We start from the raw sequence: 27154 nt of genomic DNA on the forward strand, positions 1-27154 counted from the left end.
CAGCAGGGAGGCACAGCTCACAGGCATCTCCTGAGCACCCACCCAGGCTGCTGAGGGTAAGCATATGCTTTAACTCAGAGGGGTGGGGTGCTAGAGGGCAGATACTTCTCATAACCCCTCATGATATGGATGATATCTCTTGTACTGAAAAGGATGTGCTCAGGTGGTGGGAGAACAGGATCTGATGTCCCTATGTCTCCTATCCTCCTCTGTTTAAGCTTCTGGGTCAGAAACCATGAGTTGTTGCTGGCACTGCCCTTTGTAGAGGTGCTCTTTGTTGCAAAGGTGACTAAAAGTGAAAACTATTTCCTAGAGATGTTATGATTTCAAATACAAGCAGCCTCTCAGCTTGCCTACAGAACCAAACTGCTTAGGGCAGCCCAAGAGGAACAACTAACCCTTCAGATGACTTCTTGCATCAGTGCTTTGTTCTAGGATAAAAGCAAGTTCATTGCACAAGAACATCCCCTTTCTTTGCAAGTCAAAGGAGATAGCTCTTCTTTTAGGGTGAAATAGGTGGTTTTTTGTTTTTCAAATCTGGGTGTAGTCCTGCACAGCTCAGCTCACCTGCAGGTCCTTGCTTAAGCATTTCATGCCAGTGAAGGTGCAGGTATGAGAATGTAGCCCCTTGCCCATAGATCACATTGGGTTGGGGTTGGTACAGTTGTATGTCCATAGGGATGCAGATATTTGGCTGGCAATGGAACTTTTAAAGAGAAAATCACATCTGGAGCACTGTAAGATCTGCTGGCCAAAAGAAACAAAGGAACAGCAGAGAATCCAATTTCACTGGAATGACAGGCTGAATGAAAATGAAGGCATAGTATCTGTCATTCTCCTTAGTGCCATGATTTGTTTCTCTCTCCTTCTCAAGTCCTGACACTCAATATTAACAACAAAGCCAAATCCCAGTATATACAAATGCTTGGGACGCTGTCTGAAGGGATTTGCTTTGGAGAAGTCGAAGCCTGTGTGGGCAGTGTGTGGGTGCTGTGTGTGTGGCTGTTTGTATTACAAATTGCACATCTTGCTGCAAGAAGTGAGATTCTTTTCCTCTGCCTCCTTGCTGTGCAGGACCCGAATTGTGGTGCCCATGGAGCTCGTTGGCTCATCCTTATCGGCGGCCCGTGCCCACGTGCGATCGACCCCCACCAACCTCCTGCCTGCCATCAGCACCATGACTTCCAGCTACAAGAACCGTTTCCCCTATTATCCCCTGCCCCAGACACTCAGCCTGCCCTGGCTGCCCAGCTCCTACTACAGGACGGCTACCAACCACCCCATGTTGGCTCCTTTCTCCAGCGGCTCTCAGGGGCTGACTCCCAGCAAGATGCTCCCATTCGTGTCCAACAGAACGTCCCTCTTCACCCGTTACACCCCGGACGACTGGTACCGCTCCAACCTGACCAACTATAGGGAGTCGGAGACCTCACGGCACAACTCGGAGAGCCTCAGGGTCGACACCTCCCGCCTGATCCAGGACAAGCACCAGCAGACGAAGAAAACCCAAATGGAGAGCACCAAGAATCTGGGAGAACGTGTCAATGACATTGAGTTCTGGAAGTCGGAGCTCTGCCATGAGCTGGATGAGATGATCGGGGAGACCAACGCACTCACAGACATGAAGAAGCGACTGGAAAGAGCCTTGGCAGAGACAGAGGCCCCTCTGCAGGTGAACCCTGAGCTGCTGGAACATCTGCAGCCATTCAAACGTCTCATTAAGTTTCATTGGAGCTCTGTAACGTCTAGAAAGCTTTTACTAAGAGACCATTAGTTAAGTCAGCAATAAACAAGCCCCTCGCCATCTGCTTACAGCTCCTATCAGCGCATGCTGAGCGCATCAGAACACTATTTGCTAACCCAAATATTTTTATAAGCTGTACATCCAAAATCTCACATTGGGATGGGAAAGCCCATGTCTTGCTATGAGAATCGGGTGAGGTCGGCATTCAGCTCGACAGAGCTCCCCATATCCAGCTGTGGGTACGCAGGGCCACGTGTGCTCCCTCATAGGATTCATTGCTGACGTTGCAGCTTGGCCACTCATTGCCAGCCAAGCCCTGCATTGGACACATTTTTCTTCTCTGTCCTCGCCTGTAATTTCTCTTCTCTTATATGACTTAAGGTGGGGGCCACCCCACGAGGGAGCCCCACTCACGCAGTTTGCTGTGTCCCCAACAGGTTGCTCAGGAGTGCTTGCTTCACCGGGAGAAGAGGATGGGCATTGACCTAGTCCATGACAACGTGGAGAAACAGCTCTTCACAGTGAGTCTGGCTAAAGCTCCTTCTGCCTAAACTGCCCGAAGCAGGTTTTCCAGCCCTGTCCCATATCCGGATCTTGGGCACAAAATGCTTCAAACCCCAGGCTAGGAGGTGGCATTTCCATCAGCAGCACAACCACATTTTGGGGCAAGATTTTCCCTTTTATCTGAAGACCCTGTGTGGCATATAGCAGGGCCCTTGGCCCCTTCAAGCAGCAGTGTGTGCCCAGCATCTTGTTTGCTTTTCCCAACCCATTAGTCAGTTTAAGAAAAGATATTACATCTACCCTCAGCTTTGCTTTGCTTGACTGCAGTTGGACTGCCACTCTGTGTACTTAGGCAGTGCATTTTATAGAAATCATAAAAACGTGCCCTCCTCCCTGCCTTTACATAGACTGCTTGCAATTATGAATAAAAAGCAAACAAGATGAGAGCTGGCCCAGAAGACAGGATTCTAACCCAGGGTACAGCAAAATGCAATCACTGCAAGGGCCTTGTGAAGCTGGGAAGGAAGTGGCAGCCCCTGGGACTGTGAAGCCCAATTAGAAGATTTTTTCTTATGAGTCAGGCCCTAAAAAAGCAGATTGCCTTAAAGGTCATGAGATTTTAAGGAAAAAAATTCAGAGTTGGTATCTTCATAATGGCAGCCTGGATTGCAAGTGCTGTGAGGATAAGTTTAGGCCATGATTTTCAGATGGTTACGGGAGAGAGAAGGTGTAAACATGAGTGGTTTGGAAGCACTGATCACTGCTTACAGTAATTAGGGCTGCACAAACGTGGTGGAGGTGTGCTGAGGTCAATACGTGTCTTCCTCCAGCCTCATTCTTAGGAATGGCTGGGAATTCACTCTGAAGCAAAGTCTCTGTCTTCCTACCCTGTTTGTATGGGATTTCTCCTGGGGAAGAAAATATTTAGGGAACAAAAATGTCAGGACCTAACTGGGGGTGGAGGTGTGTGGTTCATCCAAGTCACCACTCAGAGCAGGTCAGGATCTGGCCTTGCTGCCATACAGTGGCACTAACCATCACTTGGCATCGGTGTCAAGATGAAAAAATGCTTGGTCACTCCGTGCAAGTCTGTGCACAGACTGTCCTGTCTCTGCTCTGGGTCACTGCACTCAGATTGGAGGCCCAAGGGGATGCGTGTGATTGGGACCAATGGGTGAGGTACTGATGGAGTCACGCTTTGTCCCTGTCCAGGAGGTGGATGTGATCAGATCGTGCCAGGAGAGGATGCAGCGCTACCTGGACAGAGCCAAAGCCCAGCTTGCGTAAGGATCCTCCAGCCCACACCATAGGGCTGAAGTCATAGAATCATAAAATCATTAGGGCTGGAAAAGATCTCTATGGTCATCAAGTCCTTCTAAAGTCATCAAGTCCAGCCCCAACCTACCCCCACTCTGCCCATCAACACAACCCTCAGTGCTACATCTCCTACATCTCCACAGTTCTTGAACACCTCCAGGGACAGTGACTCCCCCCATCTCCCTGTGCAGCCTGTGCCAATGCATCACCACTCTTCCAGAGACTAAATTTTTCCTAATATCCAACATGAGTCACTTTGTAACATGAACTCACAGCAGACCTCTGTCCTCTGCCTACCCTGCAGCTATGAAAATCACCTAGGCTCCCAGGGAGCATCCCCAGGGAAGGCATGCCTCCCCAACAGTCCCACTGACAGCTGCCGTGCCGTGCTGCAGGTCCAACAGAGCAGCCCAGCACGAGGTGGAAAGGGACCTGGCTGACAAGCAGACAGCCCACCGCATCGACGGCAAGTGCCACCACCTGCGGAACACCTCCGATGGCATCAGCTACTACCGCGGCGTGGAGCGGGTGGATGCCACGTGAGTGCCTGGGGAGAGGTGGCACAGCACTGCCTGTCCCCATCCTGATGGCCATGGCATGGCACATCCGTCCCACCCCAAGCAGCACATTCAGTGGGACAACGAAGGGGGCAAAAGCATAATACAGTGGGTTCTGCCTAATTAAATGTCATATCAGGGTTCAGAGATTAGCCTGACAGTTCAGCTCAGCACCTCGACACAGCCCATTAGGTCCATGCATATTTTGGGAGATGTGTCAGTGCTTGCCCGAGCGCTCCACATTGACGTAAGGTCTGGGGGCTCACCCTGCCTGCAGACTGCTGGCAGGAAGCCCGGATGGCCTTGAAGATAAAAGAAGAGAGCATGGTGCTGGGATGGAGTTCAGCTGCTCTTGGGTGCCAGGAATTCGGCTTTGGCTCTGCAATAAATGGACGATGACCGAAAGCAGAGATATGCTGCAAGCAGCAAAGGGCACGGGGAATAAATCTGCTCCACACACAGACCCATGTGGTTCATAGAGGGCATGGAGTGATTCAGTTTTTCTTGTGTTTGAATCATTCTTCAAAATGAAGCTCAGACATTTCAACAGGCAAATGAGTGGCAACGGATTGATGCTGAAATTCAGAGGGAGCAAAATGTGTAGAGGATCAGCATGTTTTACGTGAAGCTTATGTGGTATTTGAGGCTTTTGTTGACCTTGTTCTGGACGCTGCATGGGGTGAACTCCATCCTAAGCGCACAGACAGGGAATCAGTGTTATGTAATGTTGGCTTTTGTGTGAAATTGGGATAAGTTACAAGCAAAATGCATTGGCTGCAGTCTGCATGTTGTCATAGAGCTGTGAATGACTCTGCATTTGAATGCTGTTAACACGTAAATATGAGGTCTGATTAGAATCTCGATTTTTCCGTGGGAATCTATTGTTTGTGTGAGCCTTCATAATTGTTGCAATTGTTGCCGTGGATGTGTCAGCATCTGATAAGTTGTACTGCATAAATGGTGTCCAGATGTTTTGCTTTCAAGTGGTCAAAGAGCATGGATGCCAGGAAGGCTGTGTTTAAGCCAACCTGGTCAGATCCATGGCAGTGTGTGGCTATCTCTGCCTGTCTTCTCTACGGCAGCATCTCAGTGCCAGACTCGTGGGCCAAGTTCACGGATGACAACATCCTGCGCTCCCAGAGTGAGCGGGCAGCCTCAGCCAAGCTGCGGGAGGACATCGAGAACCTGCTGGTGGTGACTGCCAATGAGATGTGGAACCAGTTCAACGCCGTCAACGTCGCCTTCACCAACCGCATCGCTGAGACTGCCGACGCCAAGAGCAAGATCCAGACACACCTGGCCAAGGTAACCCCAGCCCTTCCCTTTTGGTGCTAAACTGAATGATGACTCCCAGCAAAGAGAGAGCCTCCCTGAAGAGCTTGCCCAGGGCTGAAGAAACAGGGCATGACGCTGTTATTGATGAATATAATTTTTAATTTACGAACTCGCTTCTATTGCAGACACTGCAGGAAATCTTCCAGATTGAGATCAGCATAGAAAGCATCCGTAAAGCCATCAGGGACAAAGTGCCTCCACTGAAAGTGGCTCAGACCAGGCTGGATGAACGCACGCGGAGACCCAACGTGGAGCTGTGCCGGGACAGTGCCCAGCTGCGGTGAGCAGGAGTGCAGCCACTGCGTGGGCACTCAGAGCACTACTGGGTGACAAAACTGATGGTGGCCCTTTTTGCTAGATAGCCCTTCCTTGAGTGCATCGGTATGTTGGAAAGCACTGAGCATGCATCCCAGCGGCGTGCTGGGAAAGCTCTGCACCCACAGCCCAATGATGCCTGACACTCTCCCAGTGGCTGGATGTGCCCATTGTGGAAGGATGAACCCTTTGATCTCCCATAGCATCACCCTGAGAGCTCCTTCCCTTCGAGGGAAGAAGGGCACCCTTGCAGCAGGTAGCTGGATAGGCTGTCTTCACTCGCCCTGAGGACACGGGGAAACACAAACCCCTCGAGCAGGGGAGACCTCTGGCAGGCTGGGGCAGTTGGCTGGGCTGCTCCTTGGCATTCCTTCAAGGCCTTATCTGCCTCATCAGCAGAAGAGCCTTGGCCAGGGCTTCCATCCAAGCCTCCTCCTCCACCCGTCAGCCTTCTCATGGTACCGAGTGCTTTGGCAGGAAGGAAAGGCAAAACCAGCAGCTTCCAGAGAGGCAGCAGTGGGGATGTGTCCCAGATAAGGGAACTGCCTCCCTGACTCTTGGAGGTGACCTTGCTGCTGTAGTAGGCGTGAATGGAACAGCAAACCAAAACTGGCCAATTTGTTGGATGGGAGGTTTGTGAATATGGAGAGGTCTTGCCTTTTTTCAACAGAAAATGGGAAACCTCAGCTGCTTCCTAATGTCTTGGTGTCAGCTTCACTCTCCTCTTGTTAGTATCACCCGCAGGAGGAGAAGCCAGGATTAGAGTGTCCCCAGAAGCTGCTCCAATGCAGCAAGGAGAGACTGAGCTCCCACCCTCAGCTTCCATTCACAGCTGCCAGAAACTGGGAGCTCATTAAACCAGACCAAGGGGGAAATCCTTCTGCTTCTGTACTTGACGGGGTTCCTTGCTGTTTTCCCAGCCTCGTCAATGAGGTCCATGATCTTGATGAGACCATCCAGAGCCTGCAGCAGCGGCTGAGGGATGCTGAGGACACGCTGCAGACACTGGTGCGGGCCAAGGCTGTCCTGGAGCACGACCTGGCTGTCAAAGCCAACTCTCTCTTCATCGATCAGGAGAAGTGCATGGGGATGCGCAGGACCTTCCCCTGCACTGCACGGCTGGTGGGCTTCGTCTAGGCTGGGAGCTGCCCCAGAACATCCGAGGAGATGTTCTCATCTTTCATAGGATGACTCAAAAATCCATGACAAATCTTCCCGATGAATGTCCTGAGTAGGAATTAAACGTTTGCTTTGTGTCTTATGTGGTCCGCTGGATTATTTTTCTCCCCTCCTTTCATTCTCGGATTTTTGGAGAAACAAACTCAGGTCTTCCTCCTTCTGAGTCTGTTTGTGGAAAAGCACAGGGGGAAGTGATGCTGTCAATCAGGTGTTGACACCCATAAAGTATTTTTAACAGTGCATCAGAAGCACAAACCATCCTGAGAAGCACTGCAGTATATTCTCTTCATAAACAGAAAAAGTTGTGCTTTGTGCTGTTTTCTAATGATAATTTATTCTTGTTTTTGGAAATATCTAACTGTTGTCTAAAATATCAGCACTGGGATTTTAAAAGAAGGAAGTTTTTCAGCCAGAGGGTGGTGAGGCACTGGAACAGGTTGCCCAAGGAGGCTGTGGATGCCCCATCCCTGCAGGCATTCAAGGCCAGGCTGGATGTGGCTCTGGGCAGCCTGGGCTGCTGGTTGGTGACCTGCACACAGCAGGGGGTTGGAACTGGATGAGCACTGTGGTCCTTTTCAACCCAGGCCATTCTGTGATTCTATGATTAGCTATGACCAGCTAATTGAGGGAAATGTGTCAGTTTTCATTTTGGTGAGTACAAATTGGTTCCTAATTTAAGATTTTGCTTTTGGATTGTTGATAGGCTCACCAAGATTCCAAGTTCTGCACGTGGCACCTTTGACTCCATAAAAACCATTGGGTCTCAGCTCTTCATCTCCTTCAAAAAAAACTCAGGTGATCAGGTAGAAATAAAGGTTTCTCTCCAGTCCCAGCCCTGATGCTGTCTGTGTCCGTAAGGAAACGCATCCTGGGCAGACAGGAGAGAGGATTTTGGTTTGTGCACAGCTGGTGTCAGCCGGACAGGAAACAAACCACATCTCCCCCAAGTGCTGAGTGATCATCAAACAACATCAGCAGCAAGTTTGCCGGCCAAGAGTTTCTTCATCGGCACGTTTGGCAGCTTGGCCAGGGGAAAGGATTTTCTTCCAGCCTCGCTGGAGCACAAGCACCCCAGGGAAGTCCCTTGGCACAGTGCTCACACAGCACTGTCGGCTTTGGGGCTTTATTGTAAGTAGTAGAAATAAAACAGTGGCCACAAATCAAGACCAGAGGTGGTGCTCGTGCTGGGCTGCCTCACTGCCCTAGCCATGACCCGAGAGCTTCAAAGCCCATCGCTGGGGTCTGTGGGCACCTGCTGTGTCTGTATGTGCTCAGCCCTTTGCAGGTGACCTGAGTGTTTGTGTTCAGAGGTGGTGCTGCTTTCTGCATGGCAGTTTGGTTATTTGGCTCAGGTGGACTCAGAGGTGATGAAGCGGGGATGCTCCTTGGCACTTTTTGTCCTACTCTTACAAGTGATTTTCAAGGCAAAAATCCAACCGTTATATGATGTACCTGATATGATGTAACTACACAACGACACTGGTGAGGAATTGGCACAGGCTGCCTACAGAGGTGGGGGAGTCACCATCCCTGGAGGTGTGTAAGAAACATGAAGGTGTAGCGTTGAGGAATGTAGTCTAGAGAAGTCACAGGCAAGGGCTGATGGTTCAGCTGGGTGATCTTAATGATCTTTCCAACCCTAATGACTCTATGATTCTATAATCATGATGAAGGACCCAGTAGAACTAAACGATACCTTTGCATTCTGGAGTTGTTTTAAGATCTGTTGGAAAGTTGATAATGAGCAGTTGTTTTCAGGTTGTCTTTTCCTGCCTAACTTACCATGGGTCCTTCTGCTGGATGGTGCCTATAGACGCCTGCCATTATTCTGAAATTTCGGAAGTCACTGGCATCCCTCTTGGATAACTTAAGCAGAGCTAAGTTCAGCCCATTAGGGACCAAAAAGCCCAAAGGAAAATCAGTTCAAGTCCATTCTCCTGCCTCAGGAATCACAGCCATGAATCTCCTGGTTCAGCAAGGAGGCCTTTGGGAGCTGAGGACACTTTTTCTCATCTCACATCTCCCAGATGGCTCCATCTCACAGCACAGGGCCAGCATGTTCTGTGCACATCCCATGCCAGGAGCCAGTTCTGCCCCAAAACTCCTGTCGAATGGGTCTGTAGGGTGAATTTTTTGGGGTGAAATTCCAATGGAGTCACATTCTTGTGCATTCTCTGTGTACACACGGATGGATTTTCCTCCTTGTGAGCAGTTGCTTTTGGGGCTGCAGTCTCTCCAGTTGGTGCACATCAAGTGCGTTAAATCACTGCCCTGCCCTCCTGCATCCAAAGTCTCAGTGCCTTTACATTTGTAAAATCAAATGATTTGCTTCCACAATTCACATTTAGATAACGCTGCCCTTCCTGTCTGCCTCTGCTGCTTTTCTGCATTGATTGGATGCTTCCTTTCTGCAAATGCCTTCAATCTGCAGGGCGACACGCCTGCTTTTATTGCTGCTTATTACCCTTTTATTGCTTGCTTTTATCAGCCAAGTTGCTGAAGAATTTGATTTGTAGAAATTCCTTTGCATCCCACAGACATATTCCCACCCTCTCTCCTATCATCCTGATAAACCCCACAGAGATGGGTTTGTAAACTAATTGTCTACTGTCTGGAGCAAAGGAAATAAAGGAACAAAACCGAGGGAGCCTTGCTCCATGCAAGCCAAGTTTCGTGCCCTTCCCAGACCCAGGAATGGCCAAGGCTGTCAATATCCTCAGAAAGGAGGCTTGGGTGCTTCTGCTGCCTAGGAAAATGAGACTAAGTGAATGGCCTGAGATGAATTAGGGTGAGAGGAAAGCTTGCCAAAAGTGGTTAGTAGTATATTGCACAACAAATGAAGAAATGCTCTAGGGAAAGAATTCCCAAAACAGCCTCAGCATTATGATAAAACAGCTCATCCCTATTGTGTGGAAAGAAAAAGAAAGAAAATTTGAGCTAAACTTTTAAAGATTTGGGAAGTGTAGGAGCACAGGAATGGCTGTGCTGGCTCAGACCAAAGTCCAAAAGCCCAGATTCAGCCTCTGGCAGATCCAACAGAAACTGCTCAGACAGAAGCACAGAAGCATCCCATAATACTTTCCCAGTCCACTTTCCCAGCTTCCAGCCACCCGTGTGTCAAGGACTTCCTGAGCTGCCAGTGCTGTCCTTGAATCCAATAGCCCCCAATGGACTTGTTTCATGTGATCTCGTTCCAGCCATTCCTTGGGCTCGTGCAGCCTCTCGGCATCTGCCAGTCCCAGCAGGGAACTGCAGGGCAGGGAGCATCACTCAAGGCATTGGCAGTCAATGCAATGGACAGCCTGGGAAAAGGGATCAGCAGTCCCAGCACTGCTGGGGACAGGAGTCAAGCTCAATAACCTCGGCAAAAAGGTGGCTTGGTTCAGACCTCTATTGGAACTACGTGATCTTTGAGTCCCTTCCAGCACAAACCATTCAGTGATATCCTCTGCAGGCTCAAGAGGAGCTCAAGGGGGCTAGCTCCTTTTGCATGTTGTCAGCATGCAACAGACAAGCACGTATCACGACTTCTAAAAGTGTCTGAGTATGTTCTGGCACACAGGCACGTCCCAGCTGGGGAGCACGGATGTGTTTCTTGCTTTTGGAGTCAGTGAGTGAATTTGGGTTTCGTTGAGGCCAATGGGAATTTCTCCAGTGCCTCTATCAGTGATGACAACTGGCTTGGAGCTGAATAAAAGAGTTGGACAAAATTGGTTTTGGGGCACGAATGCAGAGTTGGCAGGACTGAAATATTTTACAAATTCCTCTTGGTTTGGTGGAAAACAAACATCAGGAAGAGTAAGAAAACGTCTCCAGGATGTATTATATCTCCTGTTTTAGAAGATTGCTAAATGTAAATGCCTGTCTTCCCTCACATTTTTTCTTGCTTGAAATGGCTTTGTTAGAAAAAGTAAAAACCACCATTTCTTGGCACTCTCCTTGCCTGTGTGTGCCTGTCAGTGTGCATCTGTGCCTACTGCTCTCCTTATTCATCTAGTTGCTTGATAGCAGGATGCCTTTCCTCATCCCAGGGCTTGCTGAGGGCAGTGCAGATTTCTGCCCTTTCCCCTTTGCCTTTCGAATCCTCCATTGCTCGTGGTCTTAATCAGAAGGGCAGGGAGCAGGAAGCCACTCCCTGAAATTGTGATGATGGAGCAAAGTCCTGGGATTGGAGACCTCCACCCAAGAGAAGACATCCAGAGAAAGTCTGCCCTTTTTGTGTCGCTGGAAAAGATTCCCATCCACCTGGTTGAGGCAGTGAATGAGGTGTACATATTTGCTGGGCAGATGGCAGATCCTGTGTTGTGTGGTCCTGGTGATGCCATGGATGCAGCCCGCTGAGGCTTGCACCGTGCCCAGCCTCACAGCCCCTTGCTTGCATCTGAGCCTCCTAATGTTATATGGCAAACAATTTCCTTCCCAACATCTTATTACCGTACTCTAGAAGCTGAAGCATCCTAGCACTTTTAAATGATCCCATAGCAAATGTTCTGATCTTTCGTGATGGCTTCGCAGAGCCCCAATCCATTTGGACCATGCACCTTTCCAAGAGCATGAGGGGGCACTGGATCAATGGGCACTTCTCTTTGGGCTCCCTCCACGGATTCTAATCTGCAACTCACAGCCAAAACAGGCTTCATTTCTCTCAAGTGGCTCCTTTCATTGATCCATAGAATTGTTGAGTTGGAAGGGACCACTAAAGGCCACCTAGTCCAACTCCCTGCAATGAGCAGGGACACCAGCACAGTCCAGCAGGTGCTCAGAGCCTGGTCCAGCCAGAGCTGAGTTTCAGCTATTTCTCACATGCTCAGAAAGCTGCAGGCACACAGGAGTGGAGATCTCAGACTAAACTCTCTCTGCACAGCTGTGAGCTGGTACTGCTGGAGCACGGCTCGGTGGCATTGTGCAGGTGGTGGCAAAGCAGGGGCTGGAGCACGGTGTGAAGCCTGGGGCCACTGACCCATCTCCCCTGTGCACCTCCCCAGAGTGCTCCAAACTCCCTCTGACTGATGCATGTGTTGGGACCCCTCACACACAGCACAGCCAAGCCTGTGCTGCAGGGAACACGCCTGCTTGCCAGCAGGAAGGAGCCAAGCACGCTTCTCTCCCTCTTTCTCCCAAGATTTACAGTTTTGGCAGCTGGATGTCAAACTCATCTGCCTCTGCAACGAGGCAGGACCAGTCTGGAGCTGATGTGTGCAGAGGGGAGAGGTGATGGGGAGGCTGGTGGTGGTGCTCCCTCTGGGTCTGTGGAGATCTGCAGCACCTGAGTGAAGCACCCCTTCCTCTCTGAGGTCTTACACTCTCCTGTAACCAGCTTCCCAGGAGGAGGCTTCCAGGGGCCAAGGCTCCCTGCCAGACAGCCAGAATCAACGGCCATCAAAACACAGCAAGTCACAAAGGTGTCCCTTTGCCAAACACATCCCCGCTGTACCAACCAGAGATGGAATTCCCCTCGACTCCGGCACAGCCAGCTTCCAACATTCCCCAAGTCCTGTCCCGCGCATCCCTGTGCTCCCACTGCGGTGAGGGCACACAGCAGAGCCCCACTCCGAGCGCCGCATCTCCAGCCCCTCCCTTAGCGGAGCGCTGCGGGATGCCGGCTGAAGCCGTGGCTGTGTGCGGGTCCCGGGTCTGCGCGCAGGGGCGGAGTGGGAGCAGTGAGAACGGGACACCGGCCGACTGCCGGGAGCTGCCGTCGCACTTATAGGAGGAGCGGCCGCAGGACCCTCCCTGTCCCGCAGACGCAAGCTGGGCGGTGGCCCCGGTTAAAGGGGAAACTTGACAGCGCTGCGCCCGCTCCGCTGCGCGCTGCCCGCTCCGCTCCGCCGCTCCCGGCTCCGCGACGTGAGTATGGCCACGACCCGGGACGGGGACACGGGGGGACCTCGGGGCACTGAGGGTACCCGGGGTAGATGATTCGGGGCAGACCAGTTCCGAGGGAAAGGGTCCGAGGCAGATCTGTTGGGAGATGGACGCGTCCCCGCCCCGGGGATCCGCGGGGGAGATGGGCGAGGGAGTGCTTCCCCGGAGGAGCGGAGCCGGTGGGGGCTGCCCGGTGGTCTCATGTGGAGGTGGGCTGGGACCTCTCCACCCGGTGGAGAGGGGCAAGGAGAGAGCCCTCCCGGGGAGCTCGGAGGGGAGATGGAGCGGGGAAGCACCCCCACCCTTCTGCGGCAAAGCAATCGGAGCCCCCCCGGCGGAGGGGGGCTGGGGGAGCCTCCCGGCACTCCTCAAGGGAGGGGGCCGATGGATGCCCCGGGTGAGAGCACTCGTAGGAGCCCCGGGAGTTTTTGTGGGAGGTGAAGTCGAGGAACACTCCTCGAGAGGAAGAGGGCCGGAGGACCCCGAAGCACCGGATCTCGGGTGCCCGCCCCGCCGCAGGGCTCGGGAGAAGCCCCAAAGCTGTGCCCCAGCATCCCCGCCCCGGGCCGGGGCTCCCGGCGGGACGGGCGGGCTCTGCCGCCTGCGGAGCGCCTCCTGCTGCCCTCAGGGCTGCGATCCGCACACACACACACACACATACACACACACAGACGTCCGCATGCTCGGCAGCATCTCCCTCTCCTCGTCTAGTTGTACCCGAGACCACCGCCAGGATGCTGCTCTTGCTGCTGGGGATCATCGTGCTCCACGTCACCGTGCTGGTGCTCCTCTTCGTCTCCACTGTCGTCAGCGTAAGTACGGCACCGAGGCATCGGGAAGGACGGAAGCTGTTCGTTTTATTTGCGGTTCCTTTTCCAGCCCAGCTTTTTGCAGGAAAAGTTTATTTCCTGATGACTGCCTTGCTATCAGTGGGATTTTGAGTATGTTGCACTGAAAACTCTTCTTCTTGTTGTCCCATGGGTGGAAGCTGGGTGCGGCCAGGGGTGCTCAGTGCATCCACGCTGTGTTTGAGCTCACATCACCCAAACCGCATCCATGTGGGCGAAACCGTGCTGCTAACGGGCGCAGCCTGTGGGACCAGTACAGCCAGTCAGAGCAAAACGGAGCAGAGTGGGACTGCTCGGGTACTATAGCCTCAACACCACCAGTTTTGCTCTCCACATGTGCTCTGTTAGGGCCATGGCATAGGGACAGCATCTCCTACTCAGGATGTCCAGCTATGAGCGTAGCAAACACTAGAATAATGAGAGCTGGGTGCTGCATGGGTCTCCAAGCATTTTTCTCAGCACGGAGCCCAGTCAGGTTAAAAAGAGTTTTGACTCTGGTTTAGAACACAGCAGTTTTGCGGAGCTGCAAATTTGCTTCACGACGTTCTTTCCTTTCCTTTTAAAATTCTTTTTTGGTAGTAGCAGCAGTGGAAGAACTTACAAAAACCTTCCGAGTCATTAGGAATCACGTGGCAACATTCAAATTGCCCGGCCAGGCAGCGGGACGCAGCGGGGAGGGGAGCGTGCGTCCCCCATGGGACCTGGCCCGTGTTTAAAGGGAATAAAGAGCTTCTGTTTTTGTTTTTGGGTTTTTTGTTTTGTTTTGTTTTGTTTTTCTGCCGTTGAGGCCAAAGCAGCAAAAATCAAATATGAGTATTTGCTCTGCAAACCTTTTTCTAAAGAAAAGCCCGTGGTTGGGCTGGGACAAGGGGTGCACACGGCTCCTGCTCACGGGGCTGCATCTCATTGCAGCAATGGCTCGTGAACGGCGGGCAGACAGCGGACCTGTGGCAGAACTGCACCTCTGGGACCGGTGCCATCTTCCAGTGCCTGACATCATCCCCGAATGGTGAGTGCCTCCCCGGCTGTTGCTGTTGTCACTGCCCCCAGGCTCAAAATTGAGGGGGATTGGCCTTTGCAGGCGGTTTGTGGGCACATCCTGTGTGCAGGGATACAGATCAGTCCGTGCTTTAGTTTTCACAGGAGACAGGGCTGGTGTCAGTGGTGTTTGTTTTCAGTTAGCCTGGTTTCACTTTCCTTGGGAATAGATTCTTCAGTGAAACCATTGCAGCAATCCGTGGACCGTACTGGTGTCGCTGGGAGCGCAGTCACACTGCCACTGCCCAAAGGGTGCTCTGGTGCAGGAGCCAACCAATGCACCGTGGTCCTGGTGTGGGCATACAAAAGAGTTTGGCAGTGAGGGGAGATGGCTGCGGCTTTGGGGGCTTATGGTTCACCCCCACCTGCAGCCTGCTGGTACCCAGGGGTGGGGGCTGATGCTCTGGGAGGGAGGAACGCACCGCGGGGCTCTGCTGACGCCTGCTGGTATCAGGGCCAGCAAGGAAAGCTGGAGCCAGGCCCAGGCTGGGAGCAATCCCACTGGATCCTGCTGGCTCCCAATGGAGCCCCAGCCTTCCCCAGCACTTGGCTGCTTCACTGCTGGGCACACTTGCTCAAAAACTGCTGAATTTCTGCTTGGAAAAGGTGGAGATTTGTACCCCGGTTCATAAAGACCTCCCCAGATATTCTGCTCTAGCTACCTCCACTGCTTGCTCCGGGTGTTTGTGGGATCACGTGTGTTGGGAGATGGCAGTGGTGAGAGGGGTTTCTGCAAAATGGGGCTGGGATGGGGTCCCCCACCTCTAAATATCCTGGGTGGGGGAGGCTGTGTTGCGTGCCCCTCAGGGACCTTCTGGGTCCTTGCCAGTGATCTCTTATCATTAAAGCTCTTATCATTAAAGAGCCTGTAGGCAAGATGGGCCAAACGGGTTGGAGCAGTTGGGGTTTGGTTGACGAGGTGCCGCTGTGAGCTGCTCTTTGCACGGAGCTGCACCGTGCTCAGGCCTTCATTTACAGCTCTCCGCCCCAGCTCTTGGTTACACTGCGCTCCTCGCGCTCTCTTTACGAGGAATCTGCTTACTTTCAAAAATATAAACTACCCTATAGCAGCTGCCACAGACCTCTCTCGTCTCAGCCTCTCAAAGCGCAGGCTGTGCGCCTTGCAGGCTGCAGAAAGCCCCAAGAATTGGTGCCTGTGCCGGTGCCAAGGACGGCGCTCAACGGTTAACGCTGCGTGCCAAAGGAGCGAGGAGCCATCGCTCGGGGCTTTGGCAGCGATCGCTCCGTGTGTGAACGCAGCTGTTTTTCCTGCGGCCAGCAGAGTGGCCGCTGCTGTGCGGTATTTCTTCTGCTGTTTTCTGGGGAAGGAGCGGTCTGAGCATAGAGCTGGAATAGGTTTGATGAGGCGGGGCTGGGCCGGCGCGTTCAACACAGACGGGGCTGTTTGGGGAGGGTCACTGCGCTGAGCCCCCACCTCCCAAATTCCTCCTCTGTGCATATCCTGATGGGAATAAGGAGGTGGGAATGTGGGTGGGGGCTGCTGCCCACTGCTCCGCTCCACCACCGCCCGCACGCTGCGTCCATTTTGTTAGATAATGACTTTTTTTTTTTTTCTTTCCAAGAGGCCAAGAACTATGGAAAAAATGTTGCAATCTTTGCTTCGTTTGCACTGTCAGGCATTCCTGGAAAAGACTTATCTCAGGAATTCAGCTCTGAATCCCAGAATTGTGCTGCGCTCCAGCCCCCGGTTGCTTCATCCCAATGCGGCACGGGAGCGAGCTGCTCAAGTGCTATTTAACAGATCCCACCCCCAATTTGCACCAGCAGTATTCTTCCCTTCCCCCCCTTTTCCTCCCCAAAGTGGCCTTTTCTCCCTATATCTGAAGGTTTTTTTTTTTAACGTGGGTGAAATTGTTTTACTGTTCTCTACTGCTCTTTCTCTGCTTTTGGGAATGTCACATGCAGGGAAGCGATGGGGACCAGCAGGGACATCCTTCTGTAACATCATGGGATGATTTTCCTGTTGCCTCCTCCCAGTTTCTCGTGTTGCTGCACTGTGGCTTTGTCAAATGCAGGCTGGTGGTTTGGGGCTTTTTCAATGGGAAAAGAAAACCCCAAACATTGGCAGAGGAGCAGCCTGCCAATCCACGTGGTGATGGAGAGCCTGTGGTGCACTCCTGCATCTGCTGATGTGACAGCTGCAAGCAAAGCATGTGTGAGTCACCCAGAGCAGAGATGCTCCCATCAATGGGAAGCTCTTTTCTTTCAGCAATGTATTGATTTCTGCCATAAATGTGTTGCCTATGATATGAAAGGGATTTCCTCTGCTTAAAACCAGGCTTCTGTTGTTGCCTCACAAAGCAAATCCGGTACAGAGGGGCTGGGGAGCAGTGCTGATTTCCCTGCTCTCAGCTGCATGAGGTCAGTTGGCCTTCCCTAGAAGAGGAGCAAAAGAAAGATGGCACTGTGGGAGGAAACCAGGGCTGTGAAACCAGAGCCCACTGCAGCATGGCTGGATGGCCCTTAACCCAACAGCTTTGGGACTTGAGACCTCTGGATGTCCACATTGCTCAATGGGTTTGCCCATCCCTGTTTACACCAGGGGCATGGACTTCAACTCAGCAGCACACAAACCCTCTGGAGGTCTCAAAATGACACGTTTACCACCTCCACTTGCTCTGAAGCACAAGCTGGGAGAAGGTCAGAGTCACCCCAAGGGGCGTGGATGTCAAGCACCTGATGGAAGGTGGATGCAATGGTGCCAGCAGATTGCTGCTGCCTTGGCAGCACTGGGTTTTGCCTCCAGGATGTGAGCTTCAATGGCCTGACAGGATGGCTGTGGTCGTTCCTGGGGCTAAGCAATGGAGATACGGTGCCAAAGAGACAATGCCTGTTTGAAATGGACAGTTCTGGAGAGCTATAGAGCCTTGGAGACTTCTTGGATGGAGCTTTAAGCCAAAAGGAAGGGTGAACAAGAGGAAAAGAGGCCAAGAGGAGAATGGAGTGCTTTGGGTGTTTCATCTCCTTCTGAAGGAATGGCAGAAGAGGACTGGAAGGAGTTGGGAGGCAATTGCAGTGCTGAGTTCTTCCTGCAGCCTCAGTGATTCCCACTTGCTCATCTGCACCCCTTGCAAATACCTTGGGAGAGCTATAAAGTCCCTGTTTTTGAGGACAATTTCCAGGAATACCTCAATCCATCACACCACAGTTCTTTCTAGGAAGCAGACACATGAGGACAGGAAAGAAGTGGCTGTTGGGTGCATACCCTGCTTCTCCTAGCTGGTGCAGCTTGCAGCATGGCTGGGGAGGTTCGGCTTTGTGCTGGTGGGACTGGAGCCAAGGGAGCTGCCATTCCTTGGAGCTCAAAACCATTGCAAACCTCATCATTTGTGATGTATCCTGTCCTCCTCCTAGCCAAGGTTGTGGGGTCTGTTCACGGTCTTGATCACACCTGGAAACCTGAGGGTCTGCTTTGGACAGCACAGTTTTTGCTGCCAGCCCCAGCTGGCATCTTCGTGCTGATGGATATTCATGTCGTTCCTGACCCTGCTGATCGTCAGCTCCCAGCACTGAAGGAGCAGGTTTGCCTCGTACATGTGATTATTCATTTTAGTTTTGGAGCTATTATACTCTACAGTGACCTCCTTAGTGGTTGTTTCCTTCCCCAGAAGTGGCTGCATTTCAAGGGTGTGACACATGTACAGCTTGTAAGAGGCAAGACAAGCTGCAGGTCTCAGCACACAGATGTTTTAATGCACAGCACTAAATTTAGCCATGCCTTGCATCAAGTGCATGAGCTGGTTGCTCAGATTAATACTCTTCCATGTGCACTTTATTCTTTCTCCTTGGACGGGTCCCAAGAGGACTGCATGTCTCTGACAGTCAACTCTGGCCAACACCCATCCTTTACAACCTTCTGCTTTCAGCCAGGGGCACCTTTCTGTCCATCCCATCCTGTCTCATCCCATCAATCCTGCACCTTCATTGGGTATGAAACCTTCCTTCAAGGAGCGTGGGGATTTGCTGAGATGGGGTGTGGGCGAGCTGCTGTTCTGCTGGGGGTTTCAACTGCAATTTCTACTCCTCTTTCTTTCTTTCTTTCTTTCTTTCTTTCTTTCTTCTTTCTTTGTTTCTTTCTTTCTTTCTTTCTTTCTTTCTTTCTTTCTTTCTTTCTTTCTTTCTTTCTTTCTTTCTTTCTTTCTTTCTTTCTTTCTTTCTTCTTTCTCTCTTTCTCTCTTTCTCTCTTCTCTCTCTTCTCTCTTCTTCTCTCTTTCTCTCTTTCTCTCTTTCTCTCTTCTCTCTCTCCTCTCTCTCTCTCTTTCTCTCTCTCTCTCTCTCCTCTTCTCTCTTTCTCTCTTTCTCTCTTTCTCTCTTTCTCTCTCTCTTTCTCTCTTTCTCTCTTCTTTCTCTCTTTCTCTCTCTCTTTCTCTCTTTCTCTCTTTCTTTCTCTCTTTCTCTCTTTCTCTCTTTCTCTCTTTCTCTCTTTCTCTCTCTCTTTCTCTCTTTCTCTCTCTCTTTCTCTCTTTCTCTTTCTCTCTCTCTTTCTCTCTTTCTCTCTTTCTCTCTTTCTCTCTTTCTCTCTTTCTCTCTTTCTTTCTCTCTTTCTTTCTTCTCTTTCTTTCTCTCTTTCTCTTTCTTTCTCTCTTTCTCTCTTTCTCTCTCTCTCTCTTTGTCTCTTTGTCTCTCTTTCTTTCTCTCTTTCTCCCTTTCTCCCTTTCTCCCTTTCTCTCTCTCTCCCTTTCTCTCTCCCTTTCTCTCTCCCTTTCTCTCTCCCTTTCTCTCTCCCTTTCTCTCTTCCTTTCTCTCTTCCTTTCTCTCTTCCTTTCTTTCTTCCTATCCTTTCTTTCTTTCTTTCCTTTCTTTCTTTCATCTTTCCCTTCAGGATAGATAAATGCATTCTTCAGCATCTCAGGGTGAAGTCTTTTCCCTGCTGTTAGGCTGTCAGTGGCGGTGTGAGCACATGGGGGTTTGCAGAGCTTAGGGAAATTTTAGACTTTCCTTTTTAAAAGCTTCTTGTGTAATTCCTGACTGTCTGAAGGGCTGTAGGGCTGCCCGTGATGCGCTCTCAGGAAGCTCTGGGCAGGGCATTATCTGTCCTTTCCACTCTGCTCCCTTTTCTTCCTCCTCCTGAAGAGCAAAGATATAAACAAGCAGCTGAACAGACACAGGAGAAAAATGGAACAAGGAACAAGCGGGTGGTGCCTGGGGAAACCACAAATAGCAGCCTGGCAGTGCCCAGTGCTGACAGCCCCTTGTGCAGCCTGTGGCACCCAGACCTCCGGGGGAACCTGCCCCGATTCAGTCCACCAGGTGGGGCACAGTGCTAATAGCGAAGGAGTTGAAAGTATTTGAGGGTGAGGAGGCAGCACTGCTAGCTGCAGTTATAGCAGTGCTTTCTAAGGAATTAAAGGCAATTAGCTGTGCTAATACTGCTGACGTCTGTAGGCTTGGACTTGCTGCTTGCACCTGCAGCTCTGAGTAATGAACTGAGCATCCTGGCATGGCTCTCTTTGACAAAGGGGTTTTGCAAAGCCCATAAAATCATTTGCATTCAGAACCAAAAATGAGGCCTGGGGAGGCGGATGTAATTAAAAGGGCAGCTCAGCTTTCTGTCTAGACAGCCTCTGCCTAAAATAACCTGCAGTTGGACATCCACCTCCAAGCAGACAGGGCTCCTCTGCTAGCCTGGTCCCGTGGCCCTTGAAACGACAGAAGAACCTGTGTGGGAGCCATTCATCTGGATCATGGCAATAGGATGGCAGTCAGCAGCTGGCTGCCCAATCTGAGCAGTGAGTTAGGACTGGATGTGAGCATCCCCTCTGGTGCCCATGGAAGCATGAGGCAGGGGCTTTCCTGCCAAGCCAGCATAAGATGGATAAAATATACAGGATGTTTGGTGTGCACGTTCATGTGAAAAGTGCACAGGCATCTCCTGAAGTGATAGAATTGATAGTTCTGTCCTAACGAATTGCAGCAGCTGCTGCATGTGGAGGTAAACCCAGCAGCACTGAAACAAGTGGAATGCAGCAGCTCTTCAGCAAGGCACATTGATGCTACAGAGTAATTTGGCATGGGGAGTATGGCAAGGAGGGAAGGAGAAAGGCTGTCTGCCATGAGCAGGGGCTGTGCTGGGTGGTTTCTGTCTGCTTTCGTGAGCAGGAACTGCATTTGTTCTATTGTACGAACAGCAGGAGGCCAAACGGAGAGACAAGGGGTAGGATTTATGGGCTGAAGTCAAACAAGACAGACATTACTAAATTGCACAGGATGTTCCCTGCGGGCATGGATTTGCTATTCTCTGGTGGAGCCTGCTGGAAGGGCTCAGGCGTGCGTCGTCATCGCCATCCTGGCACGAGTCTGCACTGCACTCCCTGGTGCAAATTCAGCTCCCAGTGCTGCCGGTGGGGACATGGGGGGAGAGCGTGCTCACCTCTGCTGTGTACACTGCCTCATTTGCTGCACTGAATGCTGAAGGTTGCTAAGCCAAAGTGTAGCTGTTTTTGGAAGTCTTGCCATGTTCCAGCCATCTTTTTTACAGAAATGCTCTTTGCTGAAGTTCGCTGTTCCTGGCAGAGTGCAGCCTGGGCAGTGTAGCGGGTGGGAGTCAAACTGTGGCAGGAGCATGGGTCTGATTTTCCTGCTGAATGAATTGGTGTAATATCATTAAAGACCACTCAAGATGTGCAGGTACGCTACAGATATCCATTATGAGCTCAACGTTTGTAAAGAAAGGCAGTGATATATGTCAGCATCTGGGCAGTGAACAGCACCGCCTCTTTCTGTCTGACTGTGGCAGTTCATGGGGTAGAGAAGCATTTTGCTTGTTTATTTATATATATATATATTTTACACTGGAGTTACACACCCACGAGGCCTGGAAATAGCTGGGCAGTGACTCACACAGGGGCTGGTTCAACTGGTCGGCTCTGGGACAGAGCTGCACTTGGCAGCTGCTGCTGGCTCCTTCCAGCAGGTTTGCCACACAAGGGCAGGGAGGTTTGCACTCGCTCTGTTTACTCTGCTTCTGAGCGTGGCTGGCTCGCTGTCTCCCACATTGCTGCACGTGGCTTTGGTGTTCCTAGTACAGCTGAAACACACTTCTATCATAAGTGCATTTCAGCAAGAGTGTGGCCCCATCATTTCTTTTTCCAGCATGCTGATCCAAGCAGATGTTGTCCAAAATCCCCAGGCAACTTCACACTGAGTGTGGCCATGCTGAAGCATCACTGGAACCAAGGAGCCACGTGGGGTGGCAGGACCGTGACACAGGAATGATGCTGTGCTTGGGACTTGCTGACACTGATGTCTCTGTTTTTCCCCCAGAATGGTTGCAGTCTGTCCAAGCAATGATGATCCTCTCCGTCATCTTCAGCGTCTTGTCCCTCTTCCTGTTCTTCTGTCAGCTCTTCACACTCACTAAAGGTGGACGGTTTTACCTTACTGGGATCTTCCAAATCCTCGCTGGTAAGTGGGAGCTGATCAATGGGTCTGGGTGTGGAGATGCACTGGGGATGGGATTTCAAGCAGAGGAGAGGGAAAGCGAGCACTTTCTTGAGTACAGAAGCAGGTGGGCAGTCAAGCTGGCTCCTTGATGGGAAGAGGCTATGCATAATGTGGATCCATAGAGCTCTTCTACCTCTACACTGGTGTCCAGCTGCCAGGGCACATTGTGCACCCAAATTTCTGGCTGTGCTTCCTGGATGGCTGCTGCTCCAGCTGGGGAGATGCTGGGGGGGCAAGAGATGTGCACTCGGGGTTCCATGGCTTGGGATGAGCACTGCCAGTGCCAGTGTTGGCTTCCACCTTCGCTGGGCTGGGCAAATTGCAAATTTACTGCAGCTGTTGGTGTTTGGGGATGTAGTGACGATCCTGTTTTGGCCAAAGAGGACCCAAGGCTTATTTATAAACTTGCCATAAGGGGCTGGTGATTTCCCCCTCGGCGAGGAGCTGCTCGAGCACGCAGGGTGAGCCAGCTGCCTTTGAACTGTCAGCTGCTATTTTTAACTCTTCAGAAGTCAGTGCTGGAAAGGAGCCACACTTCGTGTACTACGTTGCAATTCTCCAAATATAGATGCTGCAAAAGCACCGGCTCTGTTTGTGTTTCCACGTATGAAACCAGTGAAGAGGATTTTCAAGTGTTCAGGCTAGAAAAAGTAAATTGCTCAAGGAGGTTCTGGCTAAGGTATGAGCCTAACACCCAGCTGTCTGGTGAGGAGACTCGCTGTCTAGGAGAGCTTTAGAGGTGCATCTGGAAACCACTGTATGTGTGTTCTGCTACTGAATCGGGGAAAAACTCACCCACTGAACTTCAGATGGAGCATCCTCCAAGGGACTGGCCACTGCAATTCAGGAACAGCTTAGAGTTAGCCTCTTTTAGCAAACACAACATGAATTCTATTATAAGAATTTCTGCTTGGCCATAAAGCAAAAAATGAGTTCATATCAGTTCATCTCTGGGAAGATAGACGTGATGAAATACATTACAGCCATGGAGACGAGGAGAGGAAATGGGCATTAATAAAGCAATTATCTGCCTGGGAACTTGTCTAGCCGAACTGGGAGCAGAAGTCTGCTCTCTCCTAAGTGACTGCTGATGCATCCTCATTGGCAGAGGCGAAATTGGGAGCTTACCCTCCTGTCTGTGCTCTGCTTGGTGTCCTAAGGGAAGCAGCATCAGGATGCAGATCTGCTGCCTCCTTCCTTGGGTCAAATCTTTCTCCAGTCCAGTGCACAGGTCAGGAAAAGTTAGAGTTGATCTCCACACAGATTTCCCATGGACTGGAGAGCAGTAAGCAGAGGGTTAGATGAACCACACGGAGGTGGGAACTGGTGTCCATTCTTGCTGTGATGCTGAATTTGAGGTCTGTAGGCTGTGCTCACCTTGCAGGAGGTGGAGCAGACAGAGCTGGTCAAGGAGCTGAGCTTGGTGTGGTCTTCTCACAGTTTGCTGGAAAAACACAGAGGACTTCCTATGCCTGGGAAGGGATGAGAAAGCCGCTTCTGGAGCCTTCCAGGAGGCTGCAGCCTCCTTCCTGGGGATTGCAGCTTGGCAAAGCCAAGCATCTGGCTAGCAGCACTGCTTGGTTTCAACCAGTGGGTGATGAGGGTGGGACTGCTGGGTGCTCTCAGGTGGCAAAGCCAAGCCAGCAGTGCCCTAAGAGCAGGAGCAGAGGGCAAGGATTGGTGGCTGCTCCAACTGAGCAGAGCTGGGTAGATAGGGGCAAGAAAAGATGCACAAGGTCAGCTGTGTGTGTTGGGCAGAGCAGGATGCATCCCCAGCACTTTGTTCACACTGCTTAGGTCCATGAGAACTCTGGCTGGGCTTTCCCTGCTGGGATTTCAGCCATAAGAGGCACCTGGACAGCTCTCCCACTCTTGCTGCTTCTGTCTAGTGGATCCATCATGGTGTACTCCTCTACAGCAACTTACAACAGTGGAAATCCAGGGCTTGGCCCAGCTTCTCCATCCCTCTCCCCAGCCCCAGCATCACTTGGGCAGCCAGCACTGCCCTGCAGAACAAGTTTCAGAGATTGTTTGCCCTCCTGGTGTGTCAAGGCAAGACTGGAGCGTATTCTTAAAGTCAGGCTCCAAAGTGGTGCTGCATTTGCCATCCATCAATGCAACAGCTGACTGCAGCTGGCCTTCACTTCCTCAGCATATGCGCCAGGCCAAACTCAATGCAGATGCTGCAGATATGCAAATGCAGCCATCACCTCCAATTTTGCTGAATTCCTCCAGCAGACAATTGCCACTGTATGTTCTGCAGTCTGTAGGTGACCGGCGTGGCTGCATGCCTGCTCTCAGTCCCACCAGCATTTGCAGACAATTGTTATGTTCTCTTTGCATGGGCTGGGCAGTGGGAGTTTGCTCTCGTGCTCAGAGAATGGAAAGTGCCCCAGTGGCGCGTTAATGAAACGTATTCCCACTTCTGCACTTTCCCAGAACAAAGGAGCAGTGTCAAGTGGAATTACTGCTCAAATATCACTGTGGTTCGATGTAGGTGGTCCTGAGATCTGTGCAGGGGATGTGGTGCTGACAACAGCCCAGTGACTGTATAATAGAACTGCTGGGATGGACTGAAAGAGCTTGTTTTTGGGGAGAAATAGTGGTGGCTTTGTGTCGGCACTGGGCAGTCCTCAGTGCTGATGAGTTGTTTTTGCAACAAAGCTAAAACACTGCCCACTGAGGCTGATGGCCTGTGGCCAGCTGAGGGTATGGGAGGCAGGGGCAAATTCTGTGTTGCAGAGTAGGGTCTGCAGGGGGGGGAGGAGAGGAGCATGTTCTGCTTGTGCAGAGCCATGGCAGGGACTTGCACTTGCATAGCATGTTAACCCAAAATGATAACATGGCTTGTGTCTGCAGCAGCTCTGGTTGGATGGCTTAGGCTACAGTTAGGGTTTTCAATGGGACACTCAGGGTGTCCAGGTTGGTCTGGAGCAGCAGCCCAAGGGGTGGGTTAACCCTGGGGATACTCATACCTTGCTTGCTCCAGGGGCTGCTGCCTTGCTGCTCAGAGCCTGGCAATGATATCCCCACTCACCTGCAGCCAGGGACCACAGCCTTACCACCTTCCACATCCCAGTTTGCAAGCACGCAGCACAAAAAGCCGTTTTCCATGCTGGTGTTTGGTGTCATCCTCTCCAGCGTGTCCAGCTGTGGGTTCCCATCTGGGAGCTGCTACTCACCCCATTCCCTGTGTGCTTCCTCGCAGGGCTCTGCGTGATGAGTGGTGCAGCCATCTTCACAGTGAGGCACACGGACTGGCACGAAGCCTCGGAAAACATCTCCTATGGCTTCGCCTATATCCTGGCATGGCTGGCCTTCCCCCTGGCCCTCGCCAGTGGCATCATTTATGTCATCCTACGGAAACGGGAGTGATGCTGCAGGAAGTGCAGCCAGGGCACTGCTGACATGCATGGAGGAGATGGAGGCGGGGGAAAATAGACGAGAAAACGGAAAAGAAAATTAACCAAAAAAAAAAACAAAAAAAACCCAAAAAACAAAAAAAACAAAAAAAAAGGAATTAAACCCTCCCACCAAAAACCAAACCAAACCCAACCGACCCCAAAAGGAAACACTCAAAGGGTTACTTGTTAATTGAAGATGTATATAGTATCTATGGTTTAAAAAACCTATTTATAACACTTTTTACATATATGTACATAGTATTGTTCGCTTTTGTTGACCATACGCTATGTTTTAAAGCCTAAAGAAAGTGCCTAAGGAATTATTACTCCTAACAGTGTAACAAGAGCGCGGTGATTTCTCTCTCATGCAGAACCCTCTTTGATCTGATCTGTCCTTCTCCATCCCAGCCTCAGTCGAGCCCTGGGACCCGCAGCTCTGGCTGCTCTTACACTGGCACAAAGCAGTGCTTCTCCACTGGAGTTTCGCCTGCTGCTGTCAGCTGGAGGTTTGGTCCCTGCTCCTCCTGCCTGCTGTGATTTGGCAGCTGGGGTGCCAGGGTTGGCGGAGGCACTTCCAAAAGGTTCGAAGGGTTTTGAAGCAAGGGATTGCCAAAAGTGCCTAAATGACTTACTGCCCAAGTCCCACTGCCTTGCCACCACACCCACTGAGATTTTGGGCTTTTAAATCACTTAGGTTGAATGCAATCAAGCAGGGGCTGTGCTCCCTCCCCGTGTGTGCTGGGTGCAGCCCAAGCTTGGGTACTCCCATCATGAAATGCACATGATCTTTGTGTGGAGGTAGAGCACTGATGAGCAGGAAGCAGACCCAGTATATCTATGAAATCAAATGCCAGATATATGAAATGGTGCTATCTATTTACCATTCCTTATATTGCTAGCAATTTAACCTTATTCACTGGAAATTCAGCTAACAATCTTGAGGTAAACAACAAAGCTAGAAGTGAGAAATAATTCTGTGTAATATAAATGAGCTTACAACTGCTTTTGTACTTAGATGACTTACTATTGTTTTTAATAAAGCATTTATAACCAAGGTTCCTTTTCCCCCCATGATCAAGAGGAACAGAAGCAGCTCTGGCTGGAGCCCCGCTGGCCCAATGCCAGAGCGCGATGTCTGTCCTCTGTCTGTGTGTCAGACGTGTCTGGCAATGAACGGGCACCTGTGCAGACCCCAGGCTGCCTCCTGAGGACTCCAGACACTGCGTTGCTGTCGTCGTTTTTGTTTCATTTGGGTTTTTCTTTTCTTTCTTTCTTTCTTTTTTTTTTTTTTTTTTGCTTTGCTTTTCTGATTTTATACCGACTGTGTGTGGACTAAGAAGCAATGAAATAAAAGTCAGAATAACTCCGTTGCTTCTGTTTTTGACATTTTTGCAGGTTACAGTCAAGCTGTGCTCTGCTTCTACAGCTGTCCCACCAATGGGCTCTGTGATGCCATGCAGCAGATTTTGGGCTCAATCCTCCTGCTGAGATGGGCTGTGAGCTCGCTGGGCTGCCTGGCAGGCAGACGTGCTGTGCTGGGGGAGTGACGATTCGTTGGCATGGGTGGTGAGACCATGGCCTGAG

The 27154-nt window shown here is 51.1% G+C and overlaps 2 protein-coding genes across 2 annotated transcripts; both read left to right on the top strand.

The window, feature by feature from the left end:
- Positions 1-1093: 1093 nt before the first annotated feature.
- Positions 1094-6909, top strand: TEKT3 (tektin 3). Its single transcript, XM_048965157.1, has 7 exons — positions 1094-1672; positions 2182-2265; positions 3461-3531; positions 3961-4104; positions 5205-5427; positions 5583-5737; positions 6693-6909. Exons 1-7 carry the CDS (start codon positions 1094-1096, stop codon positions 6907-6909), a joined length of 1473 nt encoding a protein of 490 aa, XP_048821114.1.
- A 5781-nt stretch (positions 6910-12690) lies between these two features.
- PMP22 (peripheral myelin protein 22) lies at positions 12691-26904 on the top strand. Its single transcript, XM_048965165.1, has 5 exons — positions 12691-12798; positions 13528-13628; positions 14577-14673; positions 21987-22127; positions 25375-26904. The coding sequence occupies exons 2-5, from the start codon at positions 13551-13553 to the stop codon at positions 25539-25541; spliced, it is 483 nt and encodes a 160-aa protein (XP_048821122.1). The 5' UTR covers positions 12691-12798; positions 13528-13550; the 3' UTR covers positions 25542-26904.
- Positions 26905-27154: the final 250 nt, after the last annotated feature.

The sequence above is a fragment of the Lagopus muta genome, chromosome 18 (genome assembly GCF_023343835.1).
Source record: "Lagopus muta isolate bLagMut1 chromosome 18, bLagMut1 primary, whole genome shotgun sequence".
NCBI lineage: Eukaryota > Metazoa > Chordata > Aves > Galliformes > Phasianidae > Lagopus > Lagopus muta.